Genomic DNA, 20,671 nt, shown 5'->3' with positions numbered 1-20,671 from the left:
GTTATTTCTTCCTTCAATTCTCTTAATATTTGCTTTCTATATTTCTGTGCTCCTTTGTTGAGTGCATATATATTTACAAATAGCATATCCTATTTTTTGTTTGACCCCTTTATCATTATATAATGACTTTTCTTGTCTTACTACAGTCATTTGTTGGCTTAAAGCCTATTTTATTTGATATCAGTATAGCAACCTGTGCTGTCTTTTGGTTCTGTTTGCACAGAATATCTTTTTCCATTCCTTCACTTTCAATCCTTGTGTGTCCTTATAGTTGAATCGAGTCTCTTGTAGGCAGCATATAGTTGGGTCATGTTTTTATTGATTTACCCACTCTATGTTTTTTGATTGGAGAATTTAGTCCATTTGCATTTAAAGTAATTATGAATAGATATCCATTATGATTGTCATATTGTTGTTTTCCAGCTATTTTGTAATTCATTTGTTCCTTTTTTCTTCTCTTGCAACTCTTCCTTTTTGATTTGATTTTCTGTAGCTGTATGCTTCAGTTCCTATGTCTTTTGTATATCTAATATAGATTTTTGCTTTGAGGTTACATGAAGCTTATATAAAATATCTTGTATTTATAATAGTCTATTTTTAGCTGACAAATTTGAATGAATATTTAAGCTCTACGTTTTTATTCTTCTTCCTCATATTTTATGTTTTTGATGTCACAATTTACATATTCTTACCTTGTTAAAGTTATTTTTACTATTTTTGAACCTTTATACTAGACTTATGTGTGATTTACCAACCACCATTACAACTAAAGTATTCTTAATTTAACTATATATTATCTTTACCTGTGAGATTTATACTTTCATTTGCTTTCTTCTTACTATTTAGCATTCTTTCATTTCAGCTTGAATAAGTCCCTTTAATATGTCTTGTAAGACCAGTCAAGTGGTGATAAATTCCTCTAGCTTTTGATTATCTGGAAAACTCTCTCTCCTTCAATTCTGAAGGACAACTTTACTGGGTAAACTATTTTAGGTTGGTAGTTTTTTTTTTCTTTCAGCACTTTAAATATATCATGATACTCCCTTCTGGCCTACAAAGTTTCTGCTGACAAAACTTTTGATATTCTCATGAGGGTTCTCCTGCACATATTAAGTTTTTTTTTTTTCTCTCACTGATTTTAAGATTCTCTCCTTGTCTCTAACTTTTCGCTATTTAATTATAATGTGTCTTGATGTGGGTCTTTTTGAACTCTCTAGGCTTTCTAGATCTTGATGCCTGTTTCTTTATCCAAGTTAGAAAAGTTTTCAGCCATTTGTTTTTCAAATAAGCTTTCTACCTCCTCCCCTTCTTCCTGTTCTCCTCCTCCTCCTCCTCCTCCTCCTCTTCCTTCTTCTTCTTCTTCTTCTTCTTCTTCTTCTCCTCCTCCTCCTCCTCCTCCTCCTCCTTCTTCTTCTTCTTCTTCTTCTTCTTCTTCTTCTTCTTCTTCTTCTTCTTCTTCTTCTTCTTCTTCTTCTTCTTCTTCTTCTTCTTCTTTTCTTCTTCTTTTTCTTCCTCCTCCTCCTCTTCTTCTTCTTCATCCTCTTCTTCTTCTTCTCCTTCTTTCTCTTCTTCTCCATCTTCATCATCTTCTTCTTCTTTGACCCAATAATGCAAATATTGGTTCACTTGATGACATAAGTCCCTTAAGCAATATTTACTCCTTATCATTTCTTTTTATTTTTGCTTCTTGGACTGGATGAATTTCACTGCTTCATTTCTGAGTTCCCTGATTCTTTCTTCTGCTTCATGTGGTCTACTGTTGGAGCCCTCTTTTGAATTTTTTGGTTCATTTATTGTATTCTTCACTTCTGTTATTTCTGTTTGGTACTTTATTATATTTTCTATCTCTGTCTTTGAAATTCTCACTTTTCTGCCTCATTCTCCTGACCTCAATGAGCATCTTTATGAGCATTGTTTTGAACCCTTTATCAGGTAAATCACTTATCTCCATCTCATTAAGGTGTGTTTCTGGAGTTTAATCTTCTTTTTTTGTAAACATATCCCTCTGTTTCTTCATTCATCTTTACTCTCTGTTTTGGTTTCTATACATTAGATAAAACAGCTTCCTTTCCCAGTTTGATGATGTCATCTTGTGTAGGATATTAATCTTATCCTTCAGCTCAGCCTTAGCTCTTGATTGTCTCTTAAATATCTGTTGTTGCCCAAATTCCCTCCTTTGTTCTTAGTGGCTCCCATTAGTTAAGAGTTCCAAGACCTGTCAGTGTCCCAAAGGGGAGTATCTCAACCAGCGCCTAGTTGCAGGCTGATTGGAAGCTGACCCTTCAGGCAACAACCATTAAGGTATGCAAATACTTTCCTTTTTTAGGGAAGTACTGGGAAATGGACATTCCTGACTACTGCCTCAGTGCTAAGCCCTGGGGCATAGCTATTTAATAACTGTTTCTTTGTTTGCTACACTTCTGTGGGACCTGAAAACATGAGCCCAGCTGGCCACCTGAGCTAGATTATCAAGTGGGCAGCAGCTACAAAATTCCAGGGAACCAGACTTATACACAAGATCCTTTCAGGTGTTCAACTGAGAAAGAATGTGTAAATGGCATTTGTTGGCCTTCCAGGTCTCTAGAGAGCATTGTCAGCCCCTTAATGCTAAAGCTGCATCTTTTAAAATATTACAATGGAATATTACTCAGCCATTAAAAATAAGGAAATAATATCATTTGCAGCAACATGGATGGACCTAGAGATTATCATACTAAGTGAAGTAAGTCAAAAGAGAAAGAAAAATACCACATGATACCATTTGTATATGGAATATAAAATAGGACACAAATGAGCATACCTACAAAACAAAAACAGACTTACAGATAAAGAGAACAGACTTCTGTTTGCCAAGGGGGAAGGGGATGGGGGAAGGAGTGGGAGTCTGAGATTAACAGATGCAAACGATTATATATAGGATGGATAAACAGCAAGGTCTTACTGTATATCACAGGAAACTATATTCAGTATCCTGTGATAAATCATAACAGTAAAAGAATATGAAAAGACTATCTATATACATATATATGTCACTGCTGTATAGCAGAAATTAAACATAACATTGTAAATCAACTATACTTCAATACAATTTTTTTAAAAAAGAATTTTTCTATACTAGGCTTGGGGACAGGAACCGGGCATGGCTGCTTAAAAGATATGCTAATGGCCCAAACTTTGATACAAATATTTTCTTTTTTATCTGCTTAATTATTATTTGACAAATAAATGACAACTTTTATTTTAAAATTATCTGTTGGTTTTAGAGAAAGTATCCCTTAATTTGATGACATTAATTCAAAATTATCATCCCAAGTAAGAAGGGAAAAAGGAAAATTAATTGCATAACTGAGAGTCCCATGAAATCATGTCCCTCTCATCAAAGAAATTAATCACCCTAAGCATCCCTGCTCTAGAAACACCTCCATGGAGGTATTCTGACTCAAGCAATGTGAGGGGTGAGGATGTCTATTGTGCCTAAAATTAAATTCCATTTGCTGACTTTGGCAACCAAAGTCTTAGATTTTGAGTAAATTTCCAACTCAGTAGAGATGACTATTTGTCAGCCACCCGACCCCCCAATAATTCTCTTTCCCAGGCCTCCCCTTGTTTCTTTGTTTCTCAAATTTTTAACAAATCTTTATTGCTCCCTTAATTCTTTTAAGATATTTTTTCTAGTCACCCCTGTACTAATTTCCTTTGGCTATCATGACAAGGTACTAAAAGTGGGTGGCAAAAACAACAGAAGTTTCTTATAGTGCTGGAGGCCAGAAGTTCAAAATCAAGGTATTAGTAGGATTTCTTCCTCCTTAGGGCTATGAGCAAGAATCTGTTCCAGGCCAATCTCCTCATTTCTGGTATCCTCAAGCATTCCTTAGATTAGAGATGGTGTTCTCTCTGTATCTTCACATCATCTTTCCTCTGTGCAATTCTACCATTCTGTCCAATTTCACCTTTCTATGAAAACATCAATGATATTAGATGAGAATCCAACCCAAATGACTTCATTTTAATTTGATTACCTCTGTAAAGACTCCAAGTAAGGTCACATTCTAAAGTACTGGAGAATGAAGATTTCAATGTGTTTTTTGGGAGATACAATTTCCCGTGAAATTTTAACTCAAATATATTACATACATGTGTGTTTGCACACATGCACACATACTTTCTTTGTGGTAAGAGTATGTATAAAGCTTGGTCTTTTCATTCAGTGCAAGGTTAAAATTTACTGAATACAAAATTTAAGGTAAAAGTTAACTTAAAGCACTGAAAGCTATTAAAATGCTAAGTGTGATGCACTGATACATAAGGTAATCTTCAACAAACATTGTTCCTATGTTCACACCCCTATATAATCCCTATCTGAATATGGCCGAGTATGTGACATGCCTCTAACTAAAAGACTACGTATGGCAAATGTGAAGAGCTGTCACTTTCACAGTTATATTAGGTTATATAAGGATCTATTGCACTAAAGTTGCTCTCACTCTCATGTTGGCCTTGAAGTAGCAAAAAGCCACTGCAGGACTTGCCTATGTAGAGGCCCACTTGGCAAGGAAGTGTGGGTATTATGTAGGAGGTAAGGGCCTAAGTCCTACAACAACAAAGAACTGAATTCTGCAAATAACCTGAGTGAACTTAGAATGCACACTTCCTCAGTCAAACCTCCAGATAGGAACACAGCCCATTGACACCTTTATTGCAGGCTGGTGAGACCTGAAGCAGAGAAGACATCTAAGTTGTGCCTGTATTTCTTTTTTTTTTTTTTAAGCTCTTTATTGGAACATAATTGCTTCACACTGTTGTGCCAGTTTTTGCTGTACAACAAAGTGAATCATCTGTATTTATACATATATCCCCATATCCCCACCCTCCCATGACTCCTTCTCACCTTCCCTATCCCAGCCCTCTAAGTCATCACCCATCATTGAGTTGATCTCCCTCTGTTATGCAGCAGCTTCCCACTAGCTATTTTACATTTGGTAGTGTATATATGTCAATGCTACTTTCAAATTGTGCCTGTATTTCTCATTCAAAGAAACTATGAAATAATAAATACATATTGTTTTAAGCTGGCAAGTTTATGGCAATTTGTTATACAGCAGTAGAAAATCAGTATACTTAAGAAGATAGAGCAATTGATCAAGAGAAAATTCTCCATAATTTTGTACAATTTAACTTGCATACATTTTGTGTACATTCCATTAAGTCAGTGTCAATGCTGCTTGTGTGATACCCTAGAAAACATAGCAAGGAAAATTAAATACTAAAGATGCTAAAGACTAATAAAGTTTTGTTGGGGAGGGTTAAGAGTTTTCAAAATGCAAATCAGTATACAATTTAAAACGTTTTAAACTCCCAAAAACCAATTTTCACCTGTTAGAGAAAATATCTACCTTGTTGAGACTGCATGCCTCAGTGATTATTTGGTTGGAATTGTACAAGTGGGCTTTTGGACCATGGAAGAGCTGGTAGAAAATAGAAGATGCTTCAATCTGAGGGTCATTCCCTGAGCTCAATATGTGTGGATTCTCAGTACATTGCCCTTAGCTTGGGGCCTTATTTCTAATTCTGGGACATCACACACACACACACACACATACACACACACACACACACAAGGGTGAATCAAAAATTATCCACATTCTGGTTATATTAAAACTTCTATAAATTCTATAGCCAGAGTGCCCCTTGACATAGCACCAGAACCTCAGACTACCTTGGGCCAAGTTAGGATACATGAGAAATGATTCTAAGTTTCTTTCCAGGAATTTCAGGTGAAGAGTTCCAGGTGAACCAGCCTGAGAAGTTAGTGTCAGTCAACACTGGAGATGCTGTAATCTTGGGCTGCAACATGTCTACTCTGTCCCCAGAAGGGACCATCTTGTGGTTCAAGGATACTGGACCAAAACGACAATTAATCTACAGTTTCAAAGGAAGCCACTTTCTCAGAGTAACCCAAATGGAAAATAACGACATGGCCAGCCAAACAAACTATTCCATCTGTATCAGTAATGTGTTACCTGAAGATGCTGACACCTGTTACTGTGTCAAGTTAAGAAAAGGGCATCCAGACCAGTATATGTCTAGACAAGTCACCTATGTACAAGTAAATGGTGAGTACAACCTAATCCCTCCTGGATTTGTAAAGATAAATATTTAACAATCTATAACATGCGCCAAATCATTACTACACACTGGATACTGTGCCCCCTCCTCCACAAACAAACAACCCTGTAGGCTAGAATTCTACAGATGGCCTTTCTAATCAGCCATTCTGAGGTCCTGTGCCCAATATTGAATTAAGACATGTTATGCCCTTCCATGGTGGCCAACTCCAACAGAATCCAGTGAAAGAGGGCAAGGGACACTCCCATATAAAAAGACACTGGGTAGGCAAAATACACCTGCATGATTGCATTGCATGCTCTTAGAAATGAGAAAACTGAGACTTAGAAGGCTGACCAACTTTTCTAAGACTTTAGAACAACCCTGGAGTGAGAACTATTCATTGTTTCTCTTCTAACCTACTCCCTGAGGCTGAATTTCCATTCTCTGACCCTGAGAGCCACATGTTAGCTTGTAGATTCAGAAAGAAATCTCAACATAGGTGAAGTACAGGACGTTCAGTCAAGCAGAATCACTACAAGCCTGCACAATTTCACTTACCCATTTCCAACTAGAATGTGATTGGGGCCTGGTGGCATGTACCCGAGGAGTCACCAGGAGTCAATGACAGGGTGTATATTCCTACTGTATCCAGGAGTAGCTTCTGGGGAATTGTGAGACCAGAAGGAAGGTTGTTGAGTGTTACCCACTCTCAAGTCTTGTTTGGAAAAACTTTCCCGTGGGGATTGAGCCATTGTCCTGGTACCTGAATTTTCCCTGCTCTGCTCTGAGAGTTCTGCCTCTAGCTCTGCTTTTGTCTTAATCTCTTAAAACAACCAGTATTTCCTTCTCCTTGTCATCATCTGAATTTCATGAAATACAGTGAGAAGAGGGTGTCCTTCTGCAGGAAAGCTGATCTTCCCTAGTAATGTTTTCCTCAAGTCCAGCCACAACCCATAACATCCAACTAGCCAGGGAAAAAAATCACATATTTCTTTCAAGCTGAAAAATGTGACTATAGGTAGCTTAAATGCCATTCTCTCTTAGCCTCACCAGCCAAGAGTTCCTTTTCTCCCTAACCTGCATCTTAAGCCATCTGTGATTGTGATGCCTTGATAACTTGAAAGGAAAGATTATTACCTGGACTTGACATCGTATAGAGTAGAATGTTGGTGGTAGTGGGGGTAAGGGGTCAGTGGTGGACCCTCCAAAACTGATGCAATCCCTTGAGGCTCTACTTTCTTTTTTTTGGCGGGGGGAGGAATAAACTGTCTCCCTCTTCCCTCTTGAGGAGATAAGCAAAAGACCCACACTCTGTCTTCAAGAATATATGCCCACCTGATATTTAGGTTCCTGATCTCTTTACATCCCCTACCTCCACACCTCTCAGCACTAATGTCTCCACAAAAATCAGTGGTTGATTGCCCTTCAGATGAGAGATGAAGGTCAATCCCAAACTCTCTGGATGTGTGGGGTGGGCAGAGGGCACTTGGATCCATATCCAAATGTCTTGAGCAATTTTTGGCATTTAGATGCAAGGAAGAACTCATCCCTATGAACACTACTCATTCACAAACCCAGCCCTCCCTCTCATACTCCTCTTACCTTGCTTAGGGGCTGAGAAATGAAATTGGGGAGATGACGTATCTGGTCCTCTGAACTGACCTCCTTCTGTTATATTTGGGGAAGGAGCTTCCTTCACACTTGCTCTGAACTTAGTGTGTGGGTACTCATATATGTCACTAAAATAATTAATGAATGAAGCCCAACCATGATCTGAATCCAGTTTCCTGGCCAGAGCAAGGGAAATGGGAGATGATTTTGAGTTTCTTTCCAGGAAACACAGATGAAATGTTCATGGTGCAACAAGTTGAGATATCACAGACTGTAACAACTGGGGAAACACTCACTTTGAGTTGCAGTGTACCAGATCCATTTCCAAATGGACCTGTCTTATGGTTCAAGGGGACTGGACTAAATCGTGAATTAATCTACGATTCCAAAGGAGGAATCTTTCCCAGTGTAAAACAAATTGGGAACAAGGCTGGCAACACAGACTTTTCCATCTGCATCAGTGAAATCTCTCTTGTAGATGCCAGCACCTACTTCTGCGTGAAGTTCAAGGAAGGGAAACCTGACATAGAATACCAGTCAGGTCGGGGCACTACGGTGATTGTTATTGTTGAGTATGGCTCCTCTATCCCTTGGTATATGATATCCCCTCTGTAATAACATCCTCCATTCACTGAGCAATTGCTACATGCCAAATGTTATTGAGAGTTCTATGAACATTTGATCTTGTTTAACTCTGTCTTGTTTAACCCATGAGCTAGTATTTTACAAGAAGGGAAAGTGAGACTTGGGAAGATTAATGGAGTGATAAGAAATATTTTGTTTAACATTCCAACATTCAACATTCCCCAATAGCTAGGCGAAACCAGTTAAGGTAATGTCATGTCCCCTACCAGTGGTTGACTCAGACATGAGACTGGCTTAAACCAATTTTGGTCTATAAAAGGACAGGCTTCCAGAAAAATCTGGAAAACTAAGAAATTCTATTTCCCATTGAATGGAACCAAACAATTGTGTGGCCCATGTGCTCCAAACAGAAATTATATCATCATAAAAGGAATCAGTTGAAAAATCTGCTGTAGATGAGTGCAAAGATCTAAAGAGTATGGTTTGACAACATTGTATGGCCATACTGTCCTGCTTTCAACTTAACTTCTGGACTCTAAGTGAGGGAAGAGAAAATACTTAAGCCAATTTGCTTAAAGTCAGCAATGTCCTAAGGGATGCCAGATGATAGAGGTCCTATCCACAGTGTGTTGAAATACAATTGCAAATCAAATTTATTCTGTTCCCAAACCCTTAATAATTTTTAGTGTTTTGCTACTTGTGATGCTATCCAGAATCTGAGCAATACCTAACCTGAGAAATGATTAAATTGGTAATATTATATCATAACTGTTTATTGGGCATCTACTCCATCCCAAGCACTTTTCCCATATTATTGTATTTATCCTTCTAGCAACTTGAGTATAAGGATGCTTCTCCTCATTGTACAGATGAAGAAATAGATTCAAGGATATTCAGGAGTAGAGATAGTAAGGAATAGGGGTGATGTTTGTCTGGGCTTGCTCCAGTATGCTCTACATTACTGAAGAACATTTTCTTACAAGGGGTAATAACCCAATATATTAGTTTAAACCAAATGTAAGAGTTGAGTGATCTTATAGCCAAGGAGGATTCTAGCCTCCTCATAGCATCCAAGACACAGTTTTAGGAATCAAGGACTAAAGGTCTGGGCTTGGGCTCAGTGCCTCCAAGACTTTTATTCTCTCATATTCTCTCCCTTCTATTCATCTCTGCCTGAATTTGTTCTCTCCTGGTACACACAAATCTTCTCCATATAATGAGGAGAATAAATGAAGAAAATAACATTCATTCCTCAGCTCATCAACCAGGATGGAAAAAGAGCTTCTTTTCAGCCTCCACAAATGAGTACCAGGGAATCATTTGAATTTTCCTTCCTGCTTCATATGTCCAACCTTTCGCTTACTCATCATTGCAAGGGATAGGAGGTGCTAAATAGGGAAACCATCAATCCAATGCTTAACAGACTGAAAACAGCATGTGTTCACTTAATATCCAAATCCTTCATTTAACATATGATTAAAGTTGAGACCCAGAGATTGGGCTTGCCTAAGGTACACAAGCAGTGGATACTAGAATTCAGGTTGCCTACACCCAATTTTTTTTTTATGGCTTTGTCTCTTTCCAATAACATTCTAGTTGAACAGGTGTGTGTGTTTGTGATCAGAAATTGCTTGTGAATGCAATTAGATATTAAGTTTAAAAGGAAAAACCTTCAATGTGACTATTATAAATATGTTCAGAGAACTAAAGAAACCATGAATAAATATGCACAGGAAGGTGTGATGAAAATTTTGTATAAAATAGATAATATCAATGAAGAGAAATTAAAAAAAAAAGAATCAAGTGGAAATGCTGGAGTTCAAAATCACAATAACTGAAATGTAAATTTCACTAGAAAGGTTCAACAGTAGATATGAACTGGCAGAAGAATGAATTAGCAAACTTGAAGAAATATCAATAGAGATTATGTAATCTGAAGCACAAAGAAAAACAAAATAATGAACAGAACTTCAGAGAAATGTAGGCCATTATTAAGTACACCAACATAGGTATCAGAGGAGTAGCAGAAGGAAAGGAGAAAGAGAAAGAAGCAAAAAAAAAAAAAAAATTCAAAGAAAGAATGGCTGGAAAATTCTTAAATTTATTGAGAAACAATCTACACATCTGAATCTCAAAGAACTCCAAGTAGGATAAATGTATGATATCTACAGACAGTCACATTACAGTAAAGATGATTAAAGCAAAGGTAAGGAGAAAATCTTGAAAAGAAGCAAGAGAAAATAACCCACAAGGAAACCCTAATAAGATCAACAGCTAACTTTTCAGCAGAAACCATGAAGTCCAGAAAGCAGTGGGATCATATGTTCAAAGTGTCCAAAGAAAAAACAGTTGACTAGGATTTTCCTTATAGCTACCTTTCAAAATTTAAGGCAAAATAAAGACATTCCCAGGTAAACAAATGCTGTTGGCTAAGTTGTTGCTAGTAGACCTACTTACAAAAATAGGAAAAGAACTTATTTAAACTGAAAGCAGAGACTTCCCTGGTGGCACAATGGTTAAGAACCTACCTGCCAATGAAGGGGACACAGGTTTGAGCACTGGTCCTAGAAGATCCCACATGCCCTGGAGCAACTAAGCCCGTGAGCCACAACTACTGAGCTCTAGAGCCCACAAGCCACAGTTACTGAGCCTGAGTTCCACAACTACTGAAGCCTGCACACCTAGAGCCAGTGCTCTGCAACAAGAGAAGCCACCACAATAAGAAGTCCACACACAGCAATGAAGGGTAGCCCCTGCTCACTATAACTAGAGAAAACCCATGAACAGCAGCACCGCAGTGAAGACCCAATGCAGCCAATAAATTAAAAAAAATAAAAACAATAAATACATAAATAATAAATAAATTTATTTTTTTAAAAAACTGAAAGTAAATTACCCAGTTGGTAATTCAAACCCACCATATATATATGATAAATACACATACATATATGATAAATTATCTTTATCAGATATATATATTTTCTAATTATAAGAAACAGTATAAATGCATATTTATTCTCCTTTCTTATTTTAAATGATTTTTTAAAAACAATTATATACAATTATATGTACATAACATACTGGGTCTATAACATGGAAATGTAATATTTGCCCAAAACTCCACAAAGGAGATGATTGAAAACAAAGTTGTATCTGGCTAAGGAACTGACTCTTCATGGTAGCTCAAATTCACAAGAACAAAAGAGATCCAAAAAAGATAAATAAGATGAGTATGACAAAAGCTATAAATATATAAGTCCTTTTTTCTCTTAACTTTTTTAGAGGACACAAATTTAAATCAAGTAAAAATTACAACAATGTACATTTAGGTTTGTAACATTTATGGATGCAACATGTACAGAAATAATACCAAAACAGGGGGAAAGGAGTACTAGAACTATACAGAAGTCACATTTCTATGTCTCATTGGAATTAATTTAACATAAATCTGAAGCTGATTCTGATGAGTTAACGTGTATCTCATAAACTCTAGCGTGATCACTAAGGAAATTATTTTAAAAGTACATATAAAGAAATTTAATAAATTAAAATGTGACATTAGAAAATATTTACTTAATGCAAAAAGGAGGAATAGAGGAACCAAAAAAACCATGAAAAACACAGAAAACAAAAAGTAATGGGACTTCCTTGGTGGTCCAGTGGTTAAGAATCAACACTTCCACTGCAGGGGGTGCAGCTTCCATTCCTGGTCAGGGAACTAAGATCCCACATGCTGCATGGTGCTGCCAAAAGAAAAAAAAAAATGTAATATTAAGTGTGAATGGATCAAATAAACTGATCAAAAGGCAAAGATTGTCAGGTTGAATTTAAAAAGAAAAAAACATTCAAATATATCCTGTCTAATGGAGACAAATTTTAGATTCAATGATACAAATACATTGAAAATATAAGGAAACCAAAGATATATCATGTAAAAGCCAAACTTAATAAACCAGGATTTGCTATACTATTAGCCAATAAAATATACTTTAAAACAAAAAAATGTTATAAGAGATAAAAGGGGACATTTTACAATGATAAAAGATTCAATCCATCAGAAAGAGAAAACAATTAGAAATACTATATATACGCATGTAACAACAGAGAACAAAAACATGAAGTAAAAACCAACAGAAATAAAGGAGAAATAGACAATTCAACAACAGTAGTTGAAGAATTCAATATCCCAGTTTAGAGATAGATAGAACAATTAGGCAGAAGATCAACAAGGAAATGAGTTTAAAACCACTGTAAACCAACCAGACCTAACAGATGTACATAGGACTCCATCCAACAACAGCAGAAAATAGTCTTCCCAAAAGCATGTGGAACATTTTCAATAAAACAAACCTAAAAAAATTTAAGAGAATAGAAATAATACAAAGCATGTTCTCCAACCACAATGGAATAAAATTAGAAGTCATATATAATGGAAAGAAATTTGACAAACTCACAAATATGTGGAAATTAAACAATACATTCCTAAATAATCAATTGTATTTTAAAAAGGAATCAGAAAAGAAATTATAAAATACTTTCTGGTGAATGAAAATGAAGAAAAATATTCAAAAGCTTATAGGACGCAACTGACAAAGAACTTAGAGGGAAATTTATAGCTGTAAACATCTCCAATTGAAAACAAATAATCTCAAATCAATAACACAACCTTCCACCTTAAGACACTTAAAAAGGAACAGCAAGTTAAACTTAAAAAGATACATTGGAAACTAATGAAACAAAAGAAGAAAAATTTAAAAACTGAAAAATTCTGAAGTTGGCTACATGAAAAGCTCAGTAAAATTGGCAACCCTTTAGCTAGATTGATAAGATAAAATAAACAAATTACTAGAACAAAAATCAAATAAGGGGCATCACTACTAACTTTACAGAAATAAAAGGAAATCTATAGGAAGACTATAAACAATTATATGTAAATAAATGAGACAAATTAGATGAAATGGAAAAATGCCTGGATAGACACACAAACTACCAAAACTGACTAAAGAAGAAAGAGTACTTGAAACTAGCTATAACAAATAAACTGGTTAAAGTAGTGATCAAAAACTTACCCTGATATCAGAATTAGAAAAAGATATCACAAAGAAAATAAATAGGCAAATATATTTTATATATATGTACATGAAAATGCTCAACAAAATACTAGCAAACTGAATCCATTAATATGTAAAAAGTAATATACATCATGACTAATTTGTATTTGTCCCATAGATGCAAGTCTGGTTAACATCAAAATCAATGTAATACATCTTATCAATAGAGTAAAAAGAAAACTACATGATCCCCCCAAGAGACGCATAACATGCATTTGACAAAATCTAAAACCCTTTCATTATAAAAATACTCAACACATTAGGAATTTAAGCCAAATTCCTCAACCTAATAAAGGGCAAGCATGAAGAACACACAGAGAATATTATATTTAATAACAAAAGGCTGAAAGCATTAGATCAATAACAAGGCAAAGATATCGGCTCTCATCACTTCTCTTCAACATTGTACTAAAAGTTCCAGCCAGGACAATTAGGTAATAAAAAGAAATAAAAGACATTCAGATTGGAAAGAAATAAGTAAAATTACCTATATTCACAAATAACATAATCTTGTGTTTGGAAAAATTCTAAGAACTCCACTAAAAATCTACTAGCCCAATCAAACAAATTCAGCAAGGTTGAGCAAGGAAGATCAATACAAAAAAAAAATTGTGTTTCTATACACTTAACATGAACAATCTGAAAATGAAATTAAGAAAACAATTCTGTTTACAATAACATCAAAAAGTAAAATATTTAGGAAGAAATTTAACAAAAGAAGTGCAATTTTAAACTCTGAAAATTATCAAACAATATGGGAAGAAAGTAAGAAGATATAAATAAGTGAAAAAAATCTCATTTTCATAAATTGGAAGAATATATTATTAGGATGGCAATATTCCCCAAGTTGATCTACAGATTCAACACAGTCCCAGTTAACTTCTTATTCTTTTTCTTTTTTTGGTTAAGTCTTATTTAGAATTTTAATGTTTTAGTGATTACATAAATAATGATAACTGTTGTAATGAGTCATATACTGATTGCACAATCTTTTCTTTTTTCTTTTTTTTTTTTTAGGAATTTAAAAATCTTCAGCAGATTTTTAATTTAAAAAGTGAAACCTCAGAAACATCTTATACTTTACAAAGTTGAAACTTCAGAAATAAAACTGTCATTTTAAAATATTTGTTTATACATACTCATCTTCACCCCAATAAGTTTCCAACAGAGAAATATCAATATTTTCTTTTTAAAGTTCTAATACTATCACAGTGAAAATATTGATATCATTTCTTGGAGGTGGTAAATGTGAGATGCCCTGCACTAAAACATGAACTCTAGCTACTCATAAGTTTAACTAGCTTGAGGTAGTTAAAATTAGTCAGAAAAGGCTGATTGTCTCATGTCAAACAAAATGTATATTCATTAATTAGTGTTTATTTATTTATTTTTGTTTTTGGCTGTGCCACATGGCATGTGGATCTTCCCTGACCAGGGATTGAGCCAGTACCCCCTGCATTGGGAGCACAGAGTCTTAACAACTGAACCACCAGGGAAGTCCTAATTAGCCTTTAGAACATAATTATTGCTAGAACTTCTGAGGCTTAGCTCATTGCTTTTGTTTTTGTTTTTTCTTGTAAATTTTTTATTGGTGTGTACCTGCTTTACAATGTTGTGTTTGTTTCTGCAGTGCAGCAAAGTGAATCAATTATATGTATACATATATCCCCTCTGTTTTGGATTTCCTTCCCATTTAGGTCACCACAAAGCCTTGAGTAGTTACCTGTGCTATACAGTAGGTTCTCATTAGTTATCTATTTTACACATAGTATCAATAGTGTATATATGTCAATCCCAATCTCCCAATTCATCCCACACCCCCTTCCCACCTCAGTAACCATAAGTTTGTTCTCTACATCTATGACTCTACTTCTGCTTTGCAAACAAGTTCATCTGTATCATTTCTCTACATTCCACATATAAGCTATATTATACGGTATTTGTTTTTCTCTTTCTGACTTACTTCACTCTGTATGACAATCTCTAGGTCCATTCAAGTCTCTGCAAATGATACTATTTTGTTCCTTTTTATGGCTGAGTAATATTCCATTCTATACATGTACCACATCTTCTTTATCCATTCCTGCATCAATGGACATTTGGGTTGCTTCCATGTCCTGGCTATTGTAAACAGTGCTGCAATGAAAATTGGGGTGCATGTATCTTTTTGATTTATGGCTTTTTCCAGGTATATGTCCAGGAGTGGGATTACTAGTTCATATGGTAGTTCTATTTTTAGTTTTTTAAGGAACCTCCATACTGTTCTCCATAGTGGGTGTATCAATTTACATTCCCACCAACAATGTAAGAGGATTCTCTTTTCTTCACATACTTTCCAGCACTTATTGTTTGTAGATTTTTTTACAATGGCCATTCTGAGTGATGTGAGATGATACCTCATTGTAGTTTTTTTTTAATTTTATTTATTTATTTATTTAGGCTATGCTGGGTCTTAGTTGTGGCACACAGGATCTTTGTTGCAATGTGTGGACTTTTTAGTTGTGGCATGTGAACTCTTTAGTTGTGGCATGCATGTGGCATCTAGTTGCCTGATCAGGGATCAAACCTGGGCCCCCTGCATTAAGAGCATGGAGTCTTACCCACTGGACCACCAAAGAAGTCCCTTCATTGTACTTTTGATTTGCATTTCTCTAATAATTAGTGATGTTGAACATCTTTCATGTGTTTGTTGTCCATCTATAGGTCTTCTTTGGTAAAATGTCCATTTAGGTCTTCTACCCATTTTTTGATTAAGTTGTTTGTCTTTCTGATATTGAGCTGCATGAGCTGTTTGTGTATTTTGGAGGTTAATCCTTTGTCAGTTGCTTGGTTTGCTAATATTTTCTCCCATTTTGTGGGATGTCTTTTCATCTTGTTTATGGTTTCCTTTGCTGGGCAAAAAGCTTTTAAGTTTAATTAGGTCCTATTTGTTTATTTTTGTTTTTATTTTCAATATTCTAGGTGGTGGATCAAAAAAGAACTTTCTGTGATTTATGTCAAAGAGTGCTCTGCCTATATTTTCCTCTAAGAGTTTTATGGTATCCAGCTTTACATTCAGGTCTTTAATCCATTTTGAGTTTATTCTTGTGTATGGTACCAGGGAGTGTTCTAATCTCACTGTTTCAGATGTAGCTGTCCAGTTTTCCTAGCACCACTTATTGAAGAGTGGTGCTGGGAAAACATATTGTCCTTTCTCCATTGTATATTCTTGCCTCCTTTGTCATAGATTAGGTGACCATAGGTGCGTGGGTTTATCTCTGGACTTTCTATCCTGTTCTGTTGATCTATATTTTTGTTTTTCTGCTAGTACCATACTGTTTTGATTTACTGTAACTTTGTAGTATAGTCTGAAGTCAAGGAGCCTGATTCCTTAAGCTCCATTCTTGTTTCCCAAGATTGCTTTGGCTATTCAGGGTCTTTTGTGTTTCCATACAAAATATAAACATTTTTGTTCTAATTCTGTGAAAAATTCCCTTAGTAATTTGATAGGGATTGTCTTCAATCTGTAGATTGCTTTGGGTAGTAGAGTCATTTTCGCAGTATTGATTCTTACAATCCAAGAACATGGTATATCCGTCCATCTGTTTGTGTCATCTTTGATTTCTTTCATTAGTATCTTATAGTTTTCTGTGTACAGGTCTTTTTCCTCATTAGGTAGCTTTACTCCTAGTTATTTTATTCTTTTTGTTTCAATGGTAAATGGGATTTTTTTCTTTAATTTCTGTTTCTGATTTTTATTTTTTAGTGTATAGGAATGCAAGAGATTTCTGTGTAATTAATTTTGTATCCTGAAACTTTACTATATTCATTAACTAATTCTAGTAGTTTTCTGGCAGCACCTTTAGGATTTTCTATATATGGTATTTATGTCATCTCCAAACAGTGACAGTTTTACATCTTCTTTTCCAATTTCGAATCCTTTTATTTCTTTTTCTTCTCTGATTGCTGTGGCTGGCACTTCCAGAACTCTGTTGAATAATAGTGGTGTGAGTGGACATCCTTGTCTTGTTCCTGTTCTTAGAGGAGATGCTTTCAGTTTTTCACCATTGAGAATGGTGTTGGCTGTGGGTTTGTCATATATGATTTTTATTGTATTGAGGTATGTTTTCTCTATGCCCACTTTCCTCTGGAGAGTTTTTATCATAAATGGGTGTTGAATTTTGTCAAAAGGTTTTTCTGCATTTATTGAGATGACCATATGGTTTCTATTCTTCAATTTGTTTATATGCTGTATCAGAATGATAAATTTGCATATATTTAAGAATCCTTGCATCCCTGGGATAAATCTCACTTGATCCTGTATATGATCCTTTTAATGTGTTGTTAAATTCAGTTTGCTGGGGACTTCTCTGGTTGTCCAGTGGGTAAGACTCCACACTCCCAATACAGAGGGCACACATGCAATCCCTGGTTGGGGAACTAGATCCCACACGCATACTGCAACTAAGAGTTCACATGTCACAACTAAGAGTTTGCATGCTGCAACTAAGAAGTCCACATGCCACAACTAAGAAGTTCACATGCCGCAACTAAGAGCCTACATGCTGCAACTAAACATCCAGCATGCCACAACAAATATCCCACATGCCGCAACTGAGACCCAGAGCAGCCAAAATAAATTAAAAATTTTTTAAATATATTTTTTTAAGTTTCAGTTTGCTAGTATTTTGTTGAGGATTTTTGTATCTATGTTCATCAGTGATACTGGCCTGTAATTTCCTTTTTTTGTGATATCTTTGTTTGGTTTTGATATCAGGGTGATGGTGGCCTTGTAGAATGAGTTTGGGAGGATTCCTTCCTCTGCAATTTCTTAGAGGAGTTTGAGAAGGATAAGTGTTAGCTCTTCTCTAAATGTTTGATAGAATTCACCTGTAAAGCCATCTGGTCCTGCACTTTTGTTTGTTGGAAGAATTTTAATCACAGTTTCAACTTCATTACTTGTGATTGGTCTGTTCATATTTTCTATTTTTTTACTGGTTCAGTCTTGGAAGGTTATACCTTTGTAAGAATTTGTCCATTTCTTTCAGGTTGTCCATTTTATTGGCATATAGTTGCTTGTAGTAGTCTCTTATGATCCTCTGTATTTCTGCAGATCATGGTGGGTTTTACCAACTTTTAGATTTAAGAATGTAATCTGTTAGAAATTTTTTCTATGTTCAATGAGACTTATAAAACAATAATTATCCCTAACACATATTGCCTGGCCCACTTTTCCACTGGTCCCCAAATTCCCAATATATTTGGGTTTTCTAATCCATTAGTCTTATAGTCAACAGATTTAACTGCATTTTCTGTGTACATGTATATTATATTCTTCTTCCTTCCAAATTATTATTTATTCATAACTTTTTCTTGCCTCGTTGTATTAGCCAGGATCTCCAGTACATCGCTGAATAGATGCAGTAGAGTGGGTGTCCCGTTGTTGCTAATTCTAAAGGACATTCTTGTAAAATTTCACATTAAAGATGACATGTCATTTTAGAATTTCGGTAGATAAACATCAGGTGAGGAAATTTCCCTTCTTTTCCCAGTTGTCTTAAAGTTATTAACTGAGAATGAGTAGTAGGAGGAATCAATATGAAAAATGGTAAAGATACAGGAAAGTGGCTTCTGAACGGAGAAACGATCTGGTCTGAGGAATAGAGAGAAACTTGTATTCCACTTCTGGCTCTGCCAACTTCTAGTATGCCCCTTGCCTCTACCAGTCTTCATTTTCTTGTTTATGAATGGACTTTATCATACCTAAACATAGAGTTGTTAGGATTAAAATTATATGAAGTGCACACAACACTGCCTGACTCATCAACATTAATGGTTTATTATCTTCCTTCTTGTAGCTCCACCTTCTCTGCCTATGGTAATAGGCCCCTTAGAAAGGGCCCTTGTTGTGCAGGCTGTGAATTTCAGCTGCATATCCTATGGTCTCTTTCCTGAAAATATTACCCTGAAGTGGTTCAAAAATGGAAAGGAAATTTCATCCCTCCTGACACATGTGGTCAGGGTGAAGGACAGCAATACCTACAAAATCTCCAGTACTGCCGAGGTAGTCCTGTCTCTACAGGACTTCTTATATCACCTGAGATGTGAACCACCTAAGCCTACATTACCCTTTTCAAGGGATTGCTGATTTGTCTAAGACCATGCTAGGTAGGTGGCACCACAAGTGGCCAAGCTTTCACCTGGCTTTGGAGAATAGTTTCCCCCAAATTTACTTCAGGGAATAGGCCTAAATAATAACAGGATCTTCTAGGTATTGAGTACCTACTATGTGCCAGGGACTGCCACATGCTATGTAGGTGCTAAGTAAATGGACACCAACTAATAAATACGATGGATCTGACTGTTTCTTGGAATTTAAACCTTTGCCTTATGCTATTTCAGTTCTACCCACCATGTCTATTTTCAAATACCCTGACTCAAAGAACAATATAAATGTCACCTGCAAGGCAAACAAGTTCTACTCCCAGGGCATACAGCTGACCTGGCTGAAGAATGGAAATGTCTCTTGGATGGATAAGACCCTGATCCCCACCAAGAGGAGAGATGAACTGTACACTGTGCAGGGCTCAATTCTGGTGGACAGACCTGAGCACACAGAAGACACTGTGCTCACCTGCTGGGCAGAACAAGATGAGCAGCAGGAGGTCACTTCAAAAATGATATTTTTGTTTTCTGCTCATCTGAACAACTGTAAAAAGTAGCCAGTGGCAAATTCTCCAGTCCTCTGTAACTTAAGGAGGGGCAATATAATCTTTCCTTAAAACTTTTTTCTCAAAATTGTGAAATTTTAAATTATAAAAGCAAAGCTTTCTCTCTCTCTCTCTCTCTCTCTCTCTCACACACACACACACACACACACACACACTCTCACACACATCCAAACAATCCAAATGATTCAAAATTATATGATGTGTATTAGAAATTATATCACTGCTAGAAAACAACGCACCAAATCCACCTCCCCAGAGAGATCCGCCGCTTACAATTTGTTTGCATCCTTTTAGGTCTCATCTGTCCATAAAGTGGGTTTCAGTTACTTGGTTGTGGGAGGACTAGATAAGGTCTGAGGTCCTTACTGAACCAGGGAGTCCATGTTCCCTTGAATGACCTTAATGATTTCTTGCCAGGAGTTTTTCTTATTATTCTCTCAGTTCCTTTGAGCTCGAGTCCTATGGCTAAGCAGGGAAGTTTGAAATTCTCCAAAGAGAAACATGTTCATACTCCACTTACGACTAGAATAAATAAACAGACCTATG

The 20,671-nt window shown here is 35.9% G+C and overlaps 2 protein-coding genes across 2 annotated transcripts in view; both read left to right on the top strand.

Moving 5' to 3' along the window:
* Positions 1–8,334, top strand: part of LOC130832978 (signal-regulatory protein beta-2-like) — a 30,806-nt gene extending 22,472 nt beyond the window's left edge. Inside the window, exons 2-4 of the mRNA XM_057702129.1 lie at positions 1,290–1,345; positions 5,763–6,113; positions 7,943–8,334. Of these exons, the coding sequence (XP_057558112.1) occupies positions 1,290–1,345; positions 5,763–6,113; positions 7,943–8,334 (799 nt within the window). The remainder of the gene's footprint in view (positions 1–1,289; positions 1,346–5,762; positions 6,114–7,942) is intronic.
* LOC130833952 (tyrosine-protein phosphatase non-receptor type substrate 1-like) overlaps positions 1–20,116 on the top strand; it is a 106,499-nt gene extending 86,383 nt beyond the window's left edge. Inside the window, exon 4 of the mRNA XM_057704070.1 lies at positions 19,797–20,116. Coding sequence (XP_057560053.1) covers positions 19,797–20,116 — 320 coding nt within the window. The remainder of the gene's footprint in view (positions 1–19,796) is intronic.
* Positions 20,117–20,671: the final 555 nt, after the last annotated feature.

The sequence above is a fragment of the Hippopotamus amphibius genome, chromosome 12 (genome assembly GCF_030028045.1).
Source record: "Hippopotamus amphibius kiboko isolate mHipAmp2 chromosome 12, mHipAmp2.hap2, whole genome shotgun sequence".
NCBI lineage: Eukaryota > Metazoa > Chordata > Mammalia > Artiodactyla > Hippopotamidae > Hippopotamus > Hippopotamus amphibius.
The sequence above is the reverse complement of the archived record's forward strand: the minus strand, read 5'-3'. Positions and strand labels throughout refer to the sequence as shown.